Below are 19,163 nucleotides of genomic sequence, written 5' to 3' on the forward strand. Positions count from 1 at the left end.
AATCTCAGGAGTGTTTCTGTGAACTGTACATTCTGTTCTCGAAATTAAGAAGCACAAGAACATAAGCAACGCTGAAATTACTGTATGACTGCTACATGGTGCAGTTTTAACCGTGATTTCACTGCAGCATAGTATTGCACTGGGTGGGCAGTTGGGGGGAGTCATGGTTTCCATGGAGTTAGATGCTGAAAATAAGATGACACGATAATATAAATGCCCATCATCCTGCAGATATGTGTGCAGAGCCAACTTGTTCCTATGAGAAAACCTGTGAAGCAGTGTCACTGTCACCGCTTTATGGTGCTCAGGTTTGTGGTCAGTCACCCCAGACTTAACCTTCTTACGGGCTCAGGGCCCTCAGAGCCCCAGTGTTTACTGTGGCACAAATCTAGCACCTCCTTGGAAATAGCAAAATAGAGGTTGAAAATGGCAGCCCACGGTGCAGTCTTTAGCCACACGGCGCTAAAGGCAGAGCAGTCCCGGTGAAATCACACCCAAATTCTAATAAAAAGCTCTAACGACATGTCACCTTACCTATCTGAACTGTGGCCTGACCAAGCCCTGTGTCTAGTCACGGAGCCAGTTTCTCTGGCCCCAGCAAGCTCGCCCTGGCTCTGGCTGCATCGCCGCAGGGGCACGGCACGCCCAGAATGCTAAGGAAGGAAGTCAGAGAGCTCCCTGGAGTCCTGCTTTTCCTCCCGTGTCCTTTGGTCTGCCAAGGATTTCCCCACAGAAAACTCTCGGCATACAGCCATTCAAGTCACAGTTGTCACCAAGAAGCCAACTTGTCCGTTTCCAGAGCAGAAATTGAAGCTGAACGCACATTCCCGCCCTGACTCCTCTCGCTGCGCCACCTGCAACCCTAATTCAAAGCCCTCTGTTCACTGGGTGCCTGCTGTCCCAGACTCACGGCTGGGCATGTCACCTGTGCTCCCAGTTCATCTTCATGGGACCACCTTGTGGGAACATACCACCTTACTTTCATTTCATAGATGACGAAACAGAATCTCAGAGTCCAAAGGGCCACGCTGGGAGTGGGGGGTGTGGAGCCCACAGCCACTGCGGTCACGATGCTATATGTCACTTGGGAGCCACCTGCTGCAGCTCAGTGAGGAGGCGGATTCCGACCGCCCCACCCGTGTAAAGCTCACCTGGCCGTACTAAATGAGGTGTCATTACAAATGTTCAGCAGGACCAGTTGCTTAGATTTTCTGTTACGTATAATTGGGGCCACTGTGTGTTTTCTAAGTTTGGGATGATGATTTGAAGGGGATTAACACCTTTGGCCCCTTCCACTACGTGCAGACCCAGCAAAAGGCGCCACCTTTGAAGCCGAGTGGGCCGTCACTAGACACCAGATCTGTTGGTGCCTTGAGATGGACGTCCCCACCTCCAGAACTGTCTTCATAAATTACTCAGTCTGGAGTGTTTTGTTATAGCAGCCCGAACAGACTAGACAGAAGAAGTGATGGGAAAGGATTTGGAGCTGATGTGTGGAAAAGGGATTTGAGGGACATTCTTCTGACCAGTGCGAGGAATTATGAAATCAGAGCAGGCAGCCATCTGGGTGTGAACCCAAGTCAGATTTCCACACTCAGAAGTGAGGGTGGACATGGGCTGAATCTGGGAGACTGACCCGAGACAGACCGTCCCTGGGGACCGGTGGTGCTGACCAGGGGACAGGACTCTAAAGCAAGACACAGAAGTCGAAAAGGACTCCAGATTCCTCATCTGTCTGGACAGCTGTGAGCAGACAGGGCTCACGACAGTGATGAGAAACAAGAGTAGGTGGAGAAGGGACGCCCCTTTGAGCGTGGTCTTGTTTTGCTGTAATCAAAGGCCATTCTGGGTGGCTGCTCAGTTCTTCTTACTAAAATCTGATGACCAGGGAGATGCACAGAGCAGATCTGGGCCATGGATCAAGACAAAGATGTCTTCTTTTCAGGATCACCCCATTTCCCCAGTGTTTCTGGGCAACCCCAGCCCTGATTTTGAGGGACTTCCAGTAGGAGTATGCAATGAACAAGGACTGTGGCAACTCCTTCTGAAGGTGTGAGGCTTGCCAGCTGAGCCCAGCTGCATGTATTAAAAAGTAATAATTGAGTTGCTACAATAATACAGTATTGTAAGATTTGATCAGGGTGGGTAAAGTTAAAATTTCACCAGCTCTATCTTTTGCCAGGGTTAAAATTTGCATCTTTCCAGTTTTTATGTTACAGCAATTATTACTATAGTCCAATAGCCAGGTGCCCACTAGAGAAAAATCATACCAGAGAACAGGAAATGATTCAGGCCTTATTTTCTTTTGTATTTTATCAAGCATGTAACTCCTTGGAGAGTGCAGAAAACATTTGTTTAGAATACTCCTTATTTGGTAGTACTTTCAAAATCTGATTTAGTCAGACCATTAAAAAAATTGTATAAATCAATAACAATTACCTACTTCTAAATTGAATCATTACCCCAAAGGAAATGTGCTATTAGAACGTTATAGACTCCAGGTCATCTGAAATATACCTCCACTCTCATTAAAAAAATAATAAAAAGAAAACATAAAGAGACAAATAGAAAACAAAAATAAAAGGGAAAGTTCATTCTATTTCATTATTTTAATTTAATCTCCAGGTAGAAAGAATGCCCTTCTGTCATACTTTCATATTGAAAATCTAGCCAATGTTTAATGCCTGCAAAATTATTTTTAATTTAAAGAGAGTATAACACACCAGCTAGATTAATGCGTTTACTACTACTGCAAGACTGCAAAGAGTCTTATTTGCGATTCAGAGCAAAAACTTTTGTAGCCTTCTGGACAACGGGTTGGATTCTGCATTTTTATTAAAGCAAGAAGACCTTTGATGCTTTGATGTGTTAATGCAGAGTAGTCAGACCAGAACGTTTTGTACACCCATCTCTCCCTACGTGTTAATCTGGCACCTTCTCAAGCATACATTTTTGAAAATGCAAATTATTTCACATAAAATACACAAATTTATATAGCATATGATATACAATTTTAATATATTCAAACTCCAAAAGCTATAATTCACCATAGAATTTTAATTTATTTAATTTATAAGTGTGCCCTGGTTAATATTCTAATCATTTGCAAACTCAATGAAACTTTGGCTTGATAAACTTTTACTTTTTTGATACATTATGTTATATTAATATTGAATCATTCAGTCTTAATATATTGATTACTCATTTGATATGTTTGCAAAATGTAAATATCTGCCCTTTCCATTTCACGTTTATACATTTTCCCAAAACACTGGAACATTGCTAGTCCAATAGGAATATTGAAGACCAGAATTTTCTCCAATTTGCACAAGAACATTTTTATAATGTCATTTTTCTAAAGTGTTCAACTTTCAGTTATTTTGAACATGCTCTTTGCAAGCCATTTGTCTTTCATAGGACACTGCTATTGACCAAGTGTGAATATGCTTTCACTCAATTATGCCAATGCTTATATAGTATGAAAAGCTGATTTTATATTACAGTGTCTAATTGATAATACTTAAGGTATATTTTCAAACTTCCAGTGAAGACAATTATATGAAATGGTTTGTTATTTGAGATAAATATACAGGAAATGTTCTATGTATGTCACAGAAATTTTAAAACCTGCTTTGAAGGGAATGGCACTATTGCTGGATTAATTTATGACACAAATTCCCCATTTTTTGTGTGTTGGCTCATGCAAATGAAGAAACAGTCAGGAGATCTCACACTATGAAAGTGTAGAGGGGACATGACCTTACGGAATAGGGTCACTGGCTCTTGGCTTTGAGTTAGGTATAGTGAAATTCCCACCCTGAGGTTTCCCTTTTCTTAATATGTATCTCCCTTCCTTTAAAAAGATAAAAACTTGCAAGTTGTGCTTATGCACCATTGAGAGCTGCTACTGTACTTTGGCCCTAAATTGCGTCCTGGTGTCTATTTCTCATTTAGAACCCAAGGGAAGAAAATAGGTGCATAGTAAGAAAGGAAAAACTCTCCTGTGAAACTTCAAATGTAGACCGGTGCGTACAGTCTATTATTACATCAAACAATCATTGCTAAGGTGAGTTTTTATCATTTCTGTTCTTATTGGAATTTAGGGAGTTTATATTAGGTACCACTTGTTGGAACCATCCTTACACCCCCAAAGCCCATGTTTCTTATGCTCAGTGATGCTATTTGTGGGGTTGGAGAGAGATCAGGACGGGCAGGGTGGAGGGAGTCTGCAGGGGAGGATGGAGAAGGAGGGCTGAGGGCCGACAGTGAGTTTGTGCTGCGGCCTGGCAGCCAGGCACAGAGATTTTAACTGATATGACGGGAAAGAGGGAACATGAAGATTTGGGGGAGATGGTAGCAGAATTGGGTTTAAGGCATTTTGTCTGCTATCAGTGTGCAGGATGGATTAGAGAGGAGAAAAGCCAGAATCAGGGAGATAAATATGAAGGGAACAAAATTCTCTCGTTGGGAATTTTATTCTGCCTATCTATTAATATCTCAAAGCCAACGGCCAGCAACCACATCTCATAAAATCATGTCCCCTCTGCACTCTGATAGCATAAAATGTCCTCTTTGTCTATTCATTCTGCACGAGCCAACACAAAAAGGAGGTATTGATATCATTGCTGGGAGCAAAGATACCATAAGTTTGGAAAGACAGACACCAGGCCTTTCATCGTCACTTCTATAGTTCTTGGAGTATAGTAAGTCTTGCAAAGTATCAAGTGAATGAATGAAAATAAGAGCAAATGAAAATGCTTAAGGATATAGATTTTTCTGGATCACAAGGCAAATGGCAATGGGTAACTTCAGATGCCTAGCCTTGTACCTTTTCCTCTGAGAGCTGGACAGCTGCAATAACAGATTATCCATTTCCTTTCAGACACACTACATTGAACGAATACCTGCCAAGAACCAGAGAGTGGCTGAAGGGGTTTGTCCATGACAGCACTCTATCATACCCAGTGGACATGAGAAGGAGTTATGGACTAAAAGTAATCTGCATTCCTCCAGCAGGCAAATATGAAGCCCAGACAGGTATGCCCTCATGCAATGAGACATACGCCAATGGGGGACCCTTAGAAGAAATCTTGTCATAACTCTGAAAATGCTTTATTTTCAAAGACAGGAGGAAATTTGAGAAAATATCTCAATAAGATACATGATAACAAGTTTATACATCCAGAAATGCCAGTAGATCAAAAACCAAAGAAACAGGTTGGCGGTGCTAAGGTGCCATCCCCTCCTGAGGCGCTGTAGCCAGAGCCAACGGTCGGGGGAAAATGTGGAGCATCGCCAGCTTGCTGGGGCCATGGGCGGGGAGTCTGGAAGGATTGGCTCAAACAAAGGCAAACTGGAAGACAGGCTACCTGTTGAGAAGACAGGTCTAACTACGGCAAAGTGGAGACCACCCCAAGGAGCCCTGGAGTGAGTTAAGGGCCATGAGCCACAGGGTCCCGAGTCCAGGGGCTTCTGAATATGAACCAAACTTTTTCTTGGTATTAAAGGAGTGGCCCTCTGCCTGGCTGTCGTCCAATTGCTCTAGACCTCACTACTTACAACTGAAAATATTTTTAAGGATCTCGTTCTATCCACATCTCTCTTTTACACAGCACATTTGCCAGCGGAGGCAGTGCGATAGAACAAAGAACAAAGCAGTCGAATTCTGCTTCAGCCAAGTTTGCCAAGCAACAAGAATGATGAAAGTACTCACGTTCCACAAAGTAAGAGCTGGCATCGATCTTCCAGATGATCTGGCCCCGGTGAGAACCATTGACTCCACGGTTCTTATAGTCCAGAAAGTTTTCGGACAAGACCTCATCTATATCCCCGGAAGAAGAAAGCAGAGTAGAGAAATAGATCAGTCAACAGCATACTTAGCACAAAGAAAGAAAAAAGCAAAGGATATGAATGCTGCCTCCAGCTCAACAGAAGAAAAAGCTGGAAGCAGCTGGGCACGGTGGCTCACATCTGTAACCCTAGCACTTTAGGAGACCAAGTCAGGAGGATCATTTGAGGCCAGGAGTTTGAGACCAGCCTAAGCAATACAACAAGACCATCTCTACAAAACAAAGAAAAGTTAGCCAGGCGTGGTTGTATGCAGCCTGTAGTCCCAGCTACTCGGGAGGCTGAGGCAGGAAGATCACTTGAGCCCAGAAGTTTGAGATTGCAGTGAACTATTATGATGCCACTGAACACTAGGTCTGGGCTACAAAACAAGACCCTGTTTCAAAACAAACAAAGAAACAAAGAAATAAACAAACAAAAGAGAGCTGGAAGCATCTTAAGACAGCAAAGAAATAACAGTGATACGACATCTCTTTGGTTCTCCTGGAAAGAGCTGGAACTCATTATATTAAGTGAAGTATCCCAGACCAAACTCTTTTTAGTGAAGGATTCTCCTCCCCACCCACAACACTTCTGGCAAGAGATTATCCAGGTGGTTCTTGAACACCTCCAGAAACAGAAATAATTACCGCTACAGCAGTTCATTACACTTTTGAATAGCTCTCACATGTGTGAAATCTCAGTGTAAAAATCTTCCTTCTAAAGCTTCTACAAGCTGATCCCTATTTGAGACTGAGGATGAGACATAAAGAAAATGTCCAATCATGCTTTCCATTTGGTGTCCAGTTCTCACAGACGCCACCCCACGCCATCTCCTCTCCCACCCGGGCATCACAATCACCCTATACATGAGACTCGGCCATAAACTTAGCCATCCCTCCCTTCATGCACTCACACCTTCACTTGTTCATTCCACAGACACTGGGGAAGGTGCAGGGACCACGGTGTTGGGTAAAACCAACATGGTCTCTTCTGAGTTAAAGCTTCTCGAAAACAATTGAGAAGACAGACTTTAAACACTGAGAGAAGAAATAAATGTATGACTGTAACTTGTGATAAGAGACATGGAGGAGAAGAACAGAGTGCTGTGACAGAGAGTAACAAGGAAGGAGTCCGGCAGGGCAGTCAGGGAGCACCGAGGGATGGGCAGAGACATGGTGGAGGACAAGGGTGAGTGTGTGGAAGGCCGGGTGAGCGCCTGACGCAGGGTTCAAGGCCGAGATGGGGTGCATGTGTGTGGGGGCTCTGGGAGGAGCTAGAGGGTGATCCTCGCTCTCATCACCTGCTGTTTCTCTGCTCTTCACATTGCGACCCACTGATGTCCTCTAAAGCCAGTACCCGGTGAGGAACGCAGCATTCTCGGTGAGGACACATCCAAGAAGACCAAGCTGCCTGTCACCTCCTGGCTCCAGACCCCACATTTTCAGTGCAGACTCAACTAGGGATATGAATTTTACCTTGATCTCCTATGGGGCCCTTGCAGTTTCCACTTCACCAGGAAGTAATCTGAGCTAGGTGGGCCTGAAGCCATGGGGAAAACCACATTTTGAGAGTCTAAATCCACTGCAGGGGCTGGAGGGACAACCTGGACCAGGGCTCTTGAGGGCAGCCCAGAGCCCTGGCTCTGCAGAGAGGGAAACAGGTCATAGTTTCCCTTTTTGCTCCATCTTACGGGGAGGATTAAACGAGATCACTGGTAAATGCCCTGGAACCGGCTACGTGGATTGCACATTTTCGGCTGCCCCTTCTTTGGCAGAGATGACTGGTGCAGAGCTGACTGCTTCATTAACGGCAAGAACTGTTTGTATCCTTTGGAAAATGACTTGTTTGCAAAATTTGCCTGTCTTTATATTCACAGTGTGTGTTCACAGCCCTGTTTGGGTTACTAAGATGATTGCACAATACGTCTTTTACAGTAATTGCCTCATTTCTGCAAAAAGGCATAATATTTTCCTAGCTCCCTGGGTCTTTAGTACAGATATAACGAGTCTCACACCCAGGTAGAAATTTGCCTCATTATAACAGTTCTCCAAGGGGTAGTATTTACCTGAATTTACCCACTCTGGTCACTGGAATATTCACTTTAGTCGTCATGGTCAGGTATTCATATGCAATAACACCTGGAAGGGCGACGTTCATTCACGCATTAGATGATGTGTATCGAGCACTTTGCTACATTCCAGGCATCGTGCTAAACCCAGGGGGTACCCTGGTGAACAAGACACGGTCTGTGTTCTCAGGGAGTTTCTGACGTATTTGGGGATTTGTTCAAGAAAACAGAGAGTTTGACTGGGATGTAGAAAGTGTAAGAATGAGTTAAGTACAAGGAACCACAGAAGCACAAATGAGAAAAGGATGGGGGTGGGGTAGAAAGAATTAGAAGAGGTTGATGAAGATGGCAAAATAACACACATGTTAAAGGGAAAAAGATATATTTTGCTGTACACATGTAAACACGACACACTTTAAGGGACTTGCATTTGGTTCTGGTAAGTATCTCCTTTCCTCGCACTAATAATGACACTAAAAAACAGACAGCACAAAAGAAAATAGAATAGTCTGTATTCTTGCCTGGACCATCTGTGCTGAGAGGTCAACCCCTTCCCCAAAGGCACTTAACACCAATTGTGAGAAGGGTCACTAGGCTTTGCTTAGGAATCCAAGTGTATTGGCAGGTCAGCTGCAGAAAAACAGAATCGGTGTACGTATTTTACACAGAAAGGGATTAAATACAGGGAATTCAGTGTTGGAGAAACGGACTCTAGGCTAGGCCCCCAGAATAACATTGCCTATCAGGTCCCCAATAAGGTTGCTGCCTTTGCTTCACTCAGGAAGGCCATCCTGGGACCTGCTGAGTACAAGAACTCGGTACAGTAGCTGCAAGCCAGAGAGCAGGAGGCTGTCGTCCACCCACAAAGACAGTGACCAGCCAGAGACAAGCAGAGTAGGTTACTGCCGCCATCACCCCACTGCCTGTTGATGCCCAGGAAACTAGAGAGTGGTCATTAGGGCATCGCTGTAGAAAAGCTTGATTTCTCAAGGTCGTGCTTATAGCAGCCACGGGCCATAGAGCAGGAAGATCCCTACACTTCCCACTTCCCAATCCTGCATGGGGGCAGCTAAATGAAGGGACCAAGCGTGCATCCAGAGCGCGGTTGCACAGGGGTCTGGAAACATCATTTTCAGCAGCCCAGACTCCGCACTGGAAGGTGACACTGGAGAAGACACGAGGACAGGCCCGGACACGGGGGCCAAGCCACACTCTCCACCGCAGTGAGGAGGGGCTGCTCCCGGGCACTCCACCTGGAGGCTCTTCCTTCTGCTTTCTCTGTCAGGGCAGAAGCCTTTCTGTGGGAGCAATATTCACAGCCCCCTGGAGGCAGAAGCGTTACTCTAAGATCTCAGTCAGTTTATTTAACCCTTCATTACAAACTGGGGATAGTATTAGTACCTGTCTCAACGTTTTGTTGTGAGGATTACATGTACTAATACAGGTAGTGGTCTTAGAACAGTGTCAGACATTTATTAACAATAAGTAGCTATTTCTGTTTAGAATCTGGGCTTAAAATAGGGCCCCCTATTGCAAAGCCCTATGATATTAACATGTAAAACCATTAATAACAACTTGAAACATTAGCTTATGTCAGTACTATTTAAAATTTTGTCATTACACATTTTATACAGAACATGTAGAGATGTATTAAGTTCCTCAAAAAAGATTCTATTTGCTGGACACTTCTGGTGCTTAGAATCCTACCTCCTGCTCCACAGTTTATAATCGATAAAGGATTTTTGCAGGTTATTAAAATTTTAATCAGAAAGTCCTAAAGAAGCTTACAGAAACAAACATGCCTAAGAAACAAGAAATTTATGTTCTCTTGATTTGTCTTTAAAATAAAAACTGTAGCTATAGTTTCCACACCATCATCTAAAATAGAAGAGGGGACAACAAAAATGCTATTGCTATTAAGAGCTGAATGGGTAAGGGAATCCATAATTGATTAAAAAGGAGAATCAATCCCCTACCCAGGTCTAAACCCATCAGAAAAAATGCAATATGGCTTCCATTTCTCAGAGTAACTCATTCCTTCTGACAACCAAATCTTGGAAAAATCTCCAAGGATTCTCCCGCTATGGCTGGACTATAACTTTACTAAATAATGGGACAGAAGACATGGGGAAAATCTACTTGCCTTTCATACCACTAAGCTGATGATGTAGAAGCTCCATTCTCTTGTACTAGGAAAGGACTCCACGGATAAAGTCCCAGAGGAGCTCCTTAAACTCATTGCCCCTTTCTCCTCCTCTGTGGCTTTTCCTTCGTATTGTTTCTTTGGACACAAAAATTCTGTTTGTACCTTAACTAAGAAATATAGCTTCAGCTCTTCTAGATTCTAATAGAGTGAGTGATATAAAGGAAAGACTTTAATTCTTCAAGAGTTGGTGGGTGTAGTTCTGGAAGTTTCTGCGTGCAGGTATCTAGCCATAAAGCCAATTTTAGCTTTTGTCCTAAAACATTAAATTTTAAGGTTCTGTACGTTAAATATTTTTTTTAAGAGCAGGAGTTGAGTTCTGTACTTAGTTTATGATTTCCCATAAGTTCTAGTGTGTGGTTTCCCAAACTGGAGCAAATATTGGGAAATAAAGTGTTTCTTGCTCAAGAAAGTGCAGGTAATGCTGGGTTAAACTAAATAAAGTGGGTTGCTCTACTCCAGGCTTCTCAAAGCTTTAATGTAAGTTGTGAGTTTCTAAGACAACGTAGGCAGAGTTTTCCATCCTTATCCAACCACAGAGCTGTCTTCCCACGGAACTACTGTGTGGGATGCAGCTCGTCAGCGCTACTCATCTGGATATAGTATCAAGCTTACGTCTATCACTGCTCTGTACTGCGTGCGTTCTGGCGAAAACTCCCAGAAGATAGCAAGAAAAAGGATAGAAAATATGCAAGAAAGGCTATGGAGTATAAAGCATACAAGGAAACTCAAGTCTGAAAAATGAGAAAGTCCTGGAAAACCGAAAGAATATTAAAACATGCTGGCTGAACTATGGGTCTATTGGAAGAAGAGATATTGATACAATGACAAATAAATATGAGTATGGTCTAGTGTTTCTCATCCTTAGCAGTATTGATATCTTGGGCTAGGTAACTGTCAGTTATGATGAGGCTCTTCTGAGCAATGCAGAATGTTTAGTGTCATCCGTGGCCTCTCTGCATTCAGTAGATGCCAGTAGCACCTCCTACAACGTGCCAACCAAAAATGTCTTTGGATATTACCAAATGTTGCATAACTGCCCTTGGTTGAGAACCACTGGTCTAGGATTAAAAGCAATTACCATAAGAATAATAAGAGATTATAACAGATCTATCCAGTGGAAGACACAAAAGAGAAACAAAACACATTGAATAAAGAATATAAAGAAAGGCAGCAAAAATAAGTCCTAATATAACAATAAGTATAATAAATGTAAATATGCTATATTAACCAATTAAAAGAGACTTCCAGAGCAGAATTAAAAGAAGACAGAGAAAGACTGAAAATAAAGGAAGGAAGAAAAATGATAGATCAAGCAAATATGAAGCAGAAGAAAACAGATACTGGCAATCCTAATGGTTAAAAAAATAGAATTCAAGGCAAAAAGTAACATAAGGGACATAGACATATCTGTAACAATTAACTGTAATAAACCATAGAGGAAAAAGATATAATCATCACAAACATTTATGCACCTAAGAAACAGCATCAGCATCTACAAGTGTACAATTTACAAAAGTGAAGGTAGCTATAGATTAATTAAAAATTATTTTTCAAGCTACCTTGTCTAAGATAACATGAAAAAATAATTTTTTTGCTAGAGATTTTTAACACACTCCATCCAAAAAATGGAAGAACAAAGACAAAAAAATCAGAATATATAACATATAAATAATATAATAAGTAAGAGTAAACTTTATATATACATATACGCTTATGTAAATTACACACACACACACACACACACACACATAGATTGAGGTGGGGAGAAAGGCAATCCTTGCTTTGTGCAGTGCTATGTTAACTGAAACTTGTTCATAACAGAATTCTGTCCTCACTTTGTAGGTTCTGTGCTAACTGTTACCACTATTATCTCAGTTGCTGTGGACCTGTGCAAAGTGAAGACACAGTTTTAGTATGTGCACATTTCAGTTAGCATGGTACTATGCACACACACACACACCCCTGAGCACGTACAGATCACATCAAAAAGTTACAAAGAATCGATTTGATACAGACCATCATGTCTAACCTTACACAAGTGGTACAATCCAGAGGTATGGAAGAGAATATATGTCCCCAGGCACCAGTCTATGAGAGCACTTCAAAGATGTAATTTCAGAGAATTTTTAATTCTAATTTTGCTCTGAGTTATCATCTCTTGATATATTGAATTTTAAATGCATGAATGTACTCTAGTTTCATTATGTTTTAAATTACTGGGAAAATTCTGGCATAGTATTGGGATAACATGGTATAGCATAGAATAATAATGAATAGGATTTCTTAAAATTATAAATTAATAAGAAAGCTAGTTTTGTAACTTATGAGAATATTATGCCTACTTTACCTATTCAATTATATTTTCATAATTTTATTTGAATATTGATTTTATATTTAAGCAGTTTCAATAGTGGCTACTTTCAAAAGAGTCAAAGGAATGGCTATTTTTAAAAATTGATAACCCAAATTAGCTGGGCATAGTGGCGCATGCCTGTAGTCCCAGCTACTCGGGAGGCTGAGGCAGGAGGATCGCTTGAGCCCAGGAGTTTGAGGTTGCTGTGAGCTAGGCTGACGCCACGGCACTCACTCTAGCCTGGGCAACAAAGTGAGACTCTGTCTCAAAAAAAAAAAAAAAAAAAATTGATAACCCACAAAAAGATTGAAAGATATTAGACATATTTTTAAAATAATGGAATGGGGAATGAAGAGGTGAAAAACACACACACACACACACACTCATTAATTTGCAATTTAATGATTGGAAGTATCAATAGTATTCCTCAGATTATGTATCCTAACCCAATTATACAATGCTGTTCCCTTAGCATGAGGAAGCCATGGGCATTGCTGAATCTTTAACCGTAAGGATAGGACTAATAAACAATTAGATTTTATTTGTCAAAGTCGAGCAGGCATTACTGAATCAATAATTGCAAGACGATTTATCGGAAATGCTGATTTCTAACAAATCTATCTCTATGTGCTTGTTTTTGACCAAATGATAAGCCTCTGCCCATTTACTCATGTTTAAAAATAATTCTCCAGGTCCCTGCTGGTTTGGGCAGAAGCCTTTGTCTATAATGTGCAACTAAAACAACTGATTATGTGTCTAAGGACCCAGGCTGGGCTGGATGAAGCCTGGGAATCAGGTTACTTGCCACGATGCATCCAGAGACTAAAGCTGCTTGACAAGGTAAATCGAGAAGTGATGTACTGATCACCAGGCAGTAAACTCACGGACCTCATCAATTCCCCTTACTGATCCTGAGAAGGAAGTTATCATTTTTTTCTCCATTTTGGAGATAAAGAATGTGAAGCTCAGATGACAGTTCCTGGCCGAGGCCACACATCTGGCCAGTGGCTGAGTACGATTCTAAACCAGGTCTACCTGTCACTGAAACCACATGATCTTTCCCCATTCTGTGCCACTAAGAGAGGGAGACAGTGGTCACTCTCATCCAGCACATCATGAGCCACTCTGTACCTGAGGGCAACCACCTGTGATTTCACTTTATAATAACGGTAATGCTAGTGTCATTGTCCCACTACTGGGTCCCTATGGTTCTGGGTAAGGACACCATTGGTGGCTTGGTGACAGTGTCCTTGAGCAGGGCCACACATCACCCTCCACATCCAGACATCTTCACCTTCTTACAGCAGAAGTCATGTTTGCCTGGAGAACTCTCGAGGTCATACTCTGCTGAAAGCACCACAAACCTGGCCTCCATTGGACATCTCGATGGCCCACTGATGTGGAGTGGCCCATACTGATGTTGCACCAGGGTGCGGAGATGTTCCTGTGGTCAGAACCCCAGGAGTTCTGCTCCAGGGGAGGCAGCTGTGTGGCTGTGGGAGCCATTGAATTGGCATCTCCTCATTTGTGAAATTACAGGTTAGATGGAATCACTGCCTCTAAATTTCTAGGCCTAGATCTCTGATTTGATCTTTGGCAAGGCACTGCAAATCTGAGAGATAAGTTACTAAGGATTTACAAATTATGAACTTTTAAGATTCACAGATAATTTTGGATTTGGAAATTATTTTTGAAATGCTATGCTGTTGCAAGCGTTGGCATTTTGCATTAAATAACTTCACAGTTATATATGTGTAGCCACAATGGGAATAACAAACTGTCAAATTAAGATTCTAAGATGATGAGTTGTGGTTACTTTTGTCTCAGTCAAAATGTCATGTTAACATCAGATCTTATTCATTCACAGAGTTTCGTGATACTCGATACAGCTGACCGCCCCTTCCTTCTTCTACCCCCCTCTTCTTTTTCCTCTCCAGTGTGGTCTCCTAGTTGTCCTGCCTCTTCACCACCTCCTCCACCTTGTGTGTGAGTTCCTCCTCTGCTCCTCTCTCTGACAGCTACTTCCTGGTGCACCTTCTCTACACACAGTACATGAGTGACTTTCTGCACTCCCAGGGTGCCAATCACCTCAGATCTACGATCCTAACCTGGATCTCTGGCCGAGCTTCAGACCCAGCCATTCATTACTGTGGATCCAGGTCCCTCGGGTGTCCCACGCTTAAGTGGGTTCCACACTGAGCTCATTACCTTTTCCCCAAACATGCTTCTCTTCCAGTTGGTCCCTAACTCAAGGGATGACATCAACACTCACCAGCTACAGGAAGGCACCCCCACAAAGAGTAGATTAAAACCTAGATCGGGAGCCAAAAGCCTACTTGCCTCAGGTGCTAAACAAGACACATTCCTAAGTAAAGTCGGGTGGGTGGGAAGGGGCTGTGGCCACACTGAAGGTCTCAGGCCAGTCTGCAGGGGCAGCAGATGTCTCACCCCAGTTGATGACAGCCTCGCGGTGCTTTGGGCTCCGGCTGTCAAAGTGGGGGCTTTTGTGAAAGAAGCTAGAAAGTTGTGTCAGGGTTCATTTTTAGAGGATGTTGTCCCGGTTCTTTGACTCCTGGCTTGGAAGAATCACAAGCAGGGCCAGTGCGGTGGAGTGATGACAGACACTAGTATTTCCACCCAAGCAGCTTTTATTTCAGCTTGTCACCATAGAATGGAAAGCAAAAGTACATTTCCTGAGGGGAAACAGGTCTGTCTCCACAAGTGGAGGAGATGCCGGGTCTTACTACATTTCTACTTTTTTGTCTATGCCTTATGATATGCTAAATAGTGGGTGGAATAGTCATTACTGTCCCGGGAAAAGGGTGGAGAGTTCTTAGAGCTAAGGGCCCTCCTCAATTTTGTCCTTATAGGGTAACTTCCAAGGGTTGCCAGGGCATGTGCAAACTGTCATGGCGCTAGTCGGTATGGTTTTTACTATGCTAATGTATGCTGATGGGGAAAAGGTCATTTGTGGACATGAGCTCCTAGTTTCTGTGCATGCTTCTGGCCAGGAAAATTTCCTAACCACAAGTTCTTGCTGTTGTGGTTAGGTTCGAAATGCTCATTGGCCTCCTCATTTTTGCCCCCCTCTTCTTTTCCTGTGGTTAAAGCTGCCCACCTACACCTGTCCCCAACAATTGGACTTCAACATGAAATTTTTACATTTTTAAATGTTGATAATTAATCAGATTTAGAACAAAACAATGTGGACTAAACAAAATATGCATGGTGGGCTGTTATTTTGCAATCTGTGTTCTAAATCAGTGGTATCTACTTTTATTCAACAACTATTTTTTAAAAACAAGTGAAATTTTTAACTGTTTGGAAATCCAATTCAGCTAGTCGTGACTATTTGTGTAAAAATTTCAAAAATTACATTGCTTCACCTCTACAATAATGTGTGTATTGTAAATACATTAACCAAGCTGATGGCAAAACGTTTAAGAGACCCAAAATATTTCCCTGCAAGAAAATGGTACGACGGGCTATAAACTACTCATGAGAATCCATTACTTCCTGTGATATCGAGGGTGTTAAATCTGCTGTTTCGTGTCCAAATGGACATAAAACTGTACTGCATGGACTGAAGGCAGAAAGCCTAGTCTCAGTTGTACTTGCTGTTGAGTCTGTATACAGAATTCTGTGGTTCCCCAGCAATTACACCTTGGCTTTCAGGTCAATTTCCACCACACCTGATTCTATCACATAAAAATAGATGAAATATATTTTTCATGTAAATTTATTTTCACAATTTCAAATTTGTAAGATTTATTTTCAAAAGCAATCAATGAGAATAGTAAAACCTTTATTGTCTTGGCATCCAATTTATTTCCATAATTTGGTTTGTTTGCACTGAAAAATTCTTCTAAGAAGTTGTCAACTTTGGAACTTTCAAAAAATTTTAATAAAGCTCCAGCTAACGCAAAGCAAGTCATCTTTCTCCAACACCATGACCGTATGTGCAATCCCAGCATGTCTTTTGAATACAAAGCAGTAAGAATGTTGAAAGAACTGGTGAATTGTGTTGGAAACAAAAGTGAAATTACCTCCACATAGATGTATATACACTGGTTGAGTATATAGTGTTACCTAGGCCTTCTAAACACCTGGATTTAAAAACAGGCATTTGATATTAACTTATTCATAAGTATTATAGAAGAGCTACTGTAGTTGCAAACATCTGTTTGACCACACCTCACCCTGCTAGCTCATGCTTTTCTTCCATTGGACAGAGATAGCAAGAGAGGCCTCATTGTCTGTTCTGCAGAAAAGCAAGGTCATGCATGGTGGTCTTCAGTGTGTTAGAATCTGGCATACAACACAATTCATTGTGCATTTTAATTATATTACAGAGTTTATGAAAATATTAAGGCATATGTAAATGTGAATTATGAATAATAGACTCGTTGAATGCCTAAACAACATTTATAAAGCCGTTATTTCTGCAGCAAACTGTCAGTGGGTCTGGTTAAGGCAATGGCCCAGCTGGGCAGGGCTGAAGGTGACATGCTACTCACCAATGAGGTACATGCCAATCCAGTCGCCAGCGTCCACCTCCTCCTTTATGTCCCAGTGGATCACCAGGTCCTGCGAATGCCCTATGGAGTAGTAGGAGCTGCTGACCATGAGCGTGGAGCGGCTGTCTGAGGTGACCAGGTCGGTGTCGCTGGTGGAGCGGGGAATGGTGACGCCGTCATGGGGGCCACCCCTGATGTCCATGTTGTGGAACTGGTCGGGGTTGTAGCTGTAGCGGAGCGGCTCCTTGCACCGGCGTCGGCTCTGGGAGTTTCGAGATGGAGACGCCATGGCGGCCAGGCCTAGAAACCTGTTCTGGTACAGATTCTGCGGGAGCAAAGAGAGTGAGCGGGGTCAGGACATGCGGCAGCTCAGCCACTGTCTTCACACGAAACAAAAGCTGTGCTGGGAAACGAACTGTGAGTGAGCTGCCCTGCTGGGCAGATTGGAAACACAACACAGAGCATCTTCTTCCTGCCGAAGGCTGCAGCTCTGGGTTCACACAGGGACGGCAAGAACAAACATACGGGCGCACCAGGGTGCCTGCGTCTCCACGCCCTGCTGGCCCTGCTGGAGTCGCTGCCTCTCCCAGCTGCCTCTAACCTACAGGGCACCAGAAAGACCGGCATGTGTAGAATGGCCCTGGCAATGTGACTGCCCCCAAAGTGCCATCGCTTGAGGGCTCCGACATCAGTTAGACTGGATCTGATTCTATCCTTCTTTCGGGCAAAGGATCGTCATTAACCTTGTAGTGATCCACACAGCACTCAGGTCCCTACGCACCCCAGGATAGAGGTGGCTCCTGCTGGGGGAGTGGGCGCTCCTCCTCCACGCACAACCCTTGCGCTGGACTGAATGACTCCAGGCCGTCTGGAATTTCTATTAAGGATTTCAGACATCCTAATAATCTAACAGCGCAATTTTCAATAAAATCCAATCATCAGAGGACTGTGTCTCCCTCGATGCCAATGTTATTGTAGAAAATGTTGCATCTGATGAGGGCAAAAATGAGTATCTTTATTGCTTACAACTTTGAGCACTTAAAATGAGCTGAGAGAATGCTTAGCAATAACCTGCTTTGGGTACAGATAACTTTGAAAACATGGAAGGGAAGGCATCACATAGAACTCATACAAGGGATTCATTTTTGAAACAAACAAGGCTGATTCGGGCTTCATCACTAAAATTGAGATCGATTTATTTATTTATTAATTAGAGACAGGGTCTTGTTCTGTTGTCCAGGCTGGAGTGCAGTGGTATGGTCATAGCTCACTGCAGCTTCGAACTCCTGGGCCCAAGCGATCTTCCTGCCTCAGCCTCCCGAATAGCTGGGACTACAGGCATGAATCACCATGCCTGGCTAATTTTTTTCTTAAATTTTTTGTAGAGATGGGGTCTTGCTATGTTGCCCAAGCTGGTCTTGTACTCCTGGCCTCAAGCAATCCTCCCGGCTCAGCCTCCAGAGTAGTTGGGATTACAGGCATGAAGCACTGTGCTGGCTGAAAATTGGGATTTAAATGGACATTTTTGGGGTCCCTGGCTATTAAAGTACATGCTGTTCTACAACTAGTTTTCAAGAAGAGAAAATTAAGACCTAAAAAAGTATTGAATCATGCAGTTTAGATCCCAAGGACTGTAACTTATGAAATCAATCAAATGCAAGTAATTGACTTTTTGTTTACCAGCCATGAGGACCAGACCCCAGCAAGAGTCTACTCTTTAAATTATATGTCTATTTAGCAGTGATTTAGGCCTGCACTTTTTCTACCCTCCAAGAAAAAGTCTACCATTAACCTGATTAAGCACACAGTGTTGGCATTCTGAGCCTCAGTCCTTAATGGCCATGGGTCAGGCCTTTTCATTCATTATTTGTGTCTCTTGTTAGGAATTCATCTGGCCCTACTGCAGGTAGCTGTAGAATTACTACAGGCAGAAAAGCCAGACTCCAAAAAGCATCTTATCACACTATTGGGGCCATATTTCCTAGTTTTTCAAAAATGCTCGTCACTACAACAGTATGAAAATAGACGGACCATGGTGTTGCCTGGAAACCAGGCCTCCTCCCAGGGAGACAGGCAAAGCACTGAAACCCAGGGAGGCATGAGCCACCCACCCACCTCAAGTCCCTGCAGCTATTCTGGGCAGTTCAGGGAGGAGCTCAGTAAACTGACGATCCTCCGGGAGGCTCTGTC

The 19,163-nt window shown here is 42.9% G+C and overlaps 1 protein-coding gene across 1 annotated transcript in view; it reads right to left on the minus strand.

Moving 5' to 3' along the window:
* Positions 1 to 17,292, minus strand: part of HECW1 (HECT, C2 and WW domain containing E3 ubiquitin protein ligase 1) — a 218,670-nt gene extending 201,378 nt beyond the window's left edge. Inside the window, exons 1-2 of the mRNA XM_069461989.1 lie at positions 16,974 to 17,292; positions 5,714 to 5,821 (exon numbers count right to left, since the gene is read on the minus strand). Of these exons, the coding sequence (XP_069318090.1) occupies positions 5,714 to 5,821; positions 16,974 to 17,262 (397 nt within the window). The 5' untranslated portion in view covers positions 17,263 to 17,292. The remainder of the gene's footprint in view (positions 1 to 5,713; positions 5,822 to 16,973) is intronic.
* Positions 17,293 to 19,163: the final 1,871 nt, after the last annotated feature.

Source organism: Eulemur rufifrons, chromosome 29 (genome assembly GCF_041146395.1).
Source record: "Eulemur rufifrons isolate Redbay chromosome 29, OSU_ERuf_1, whole genome shotgun sequence".
Taxonomy (NCBI): domain Eukaryota; kingdom Metazoa; phylum Chordata; class Mammalia; order Primates; family Lemuridae; genus Eulemur; species Eulemur rufifrons.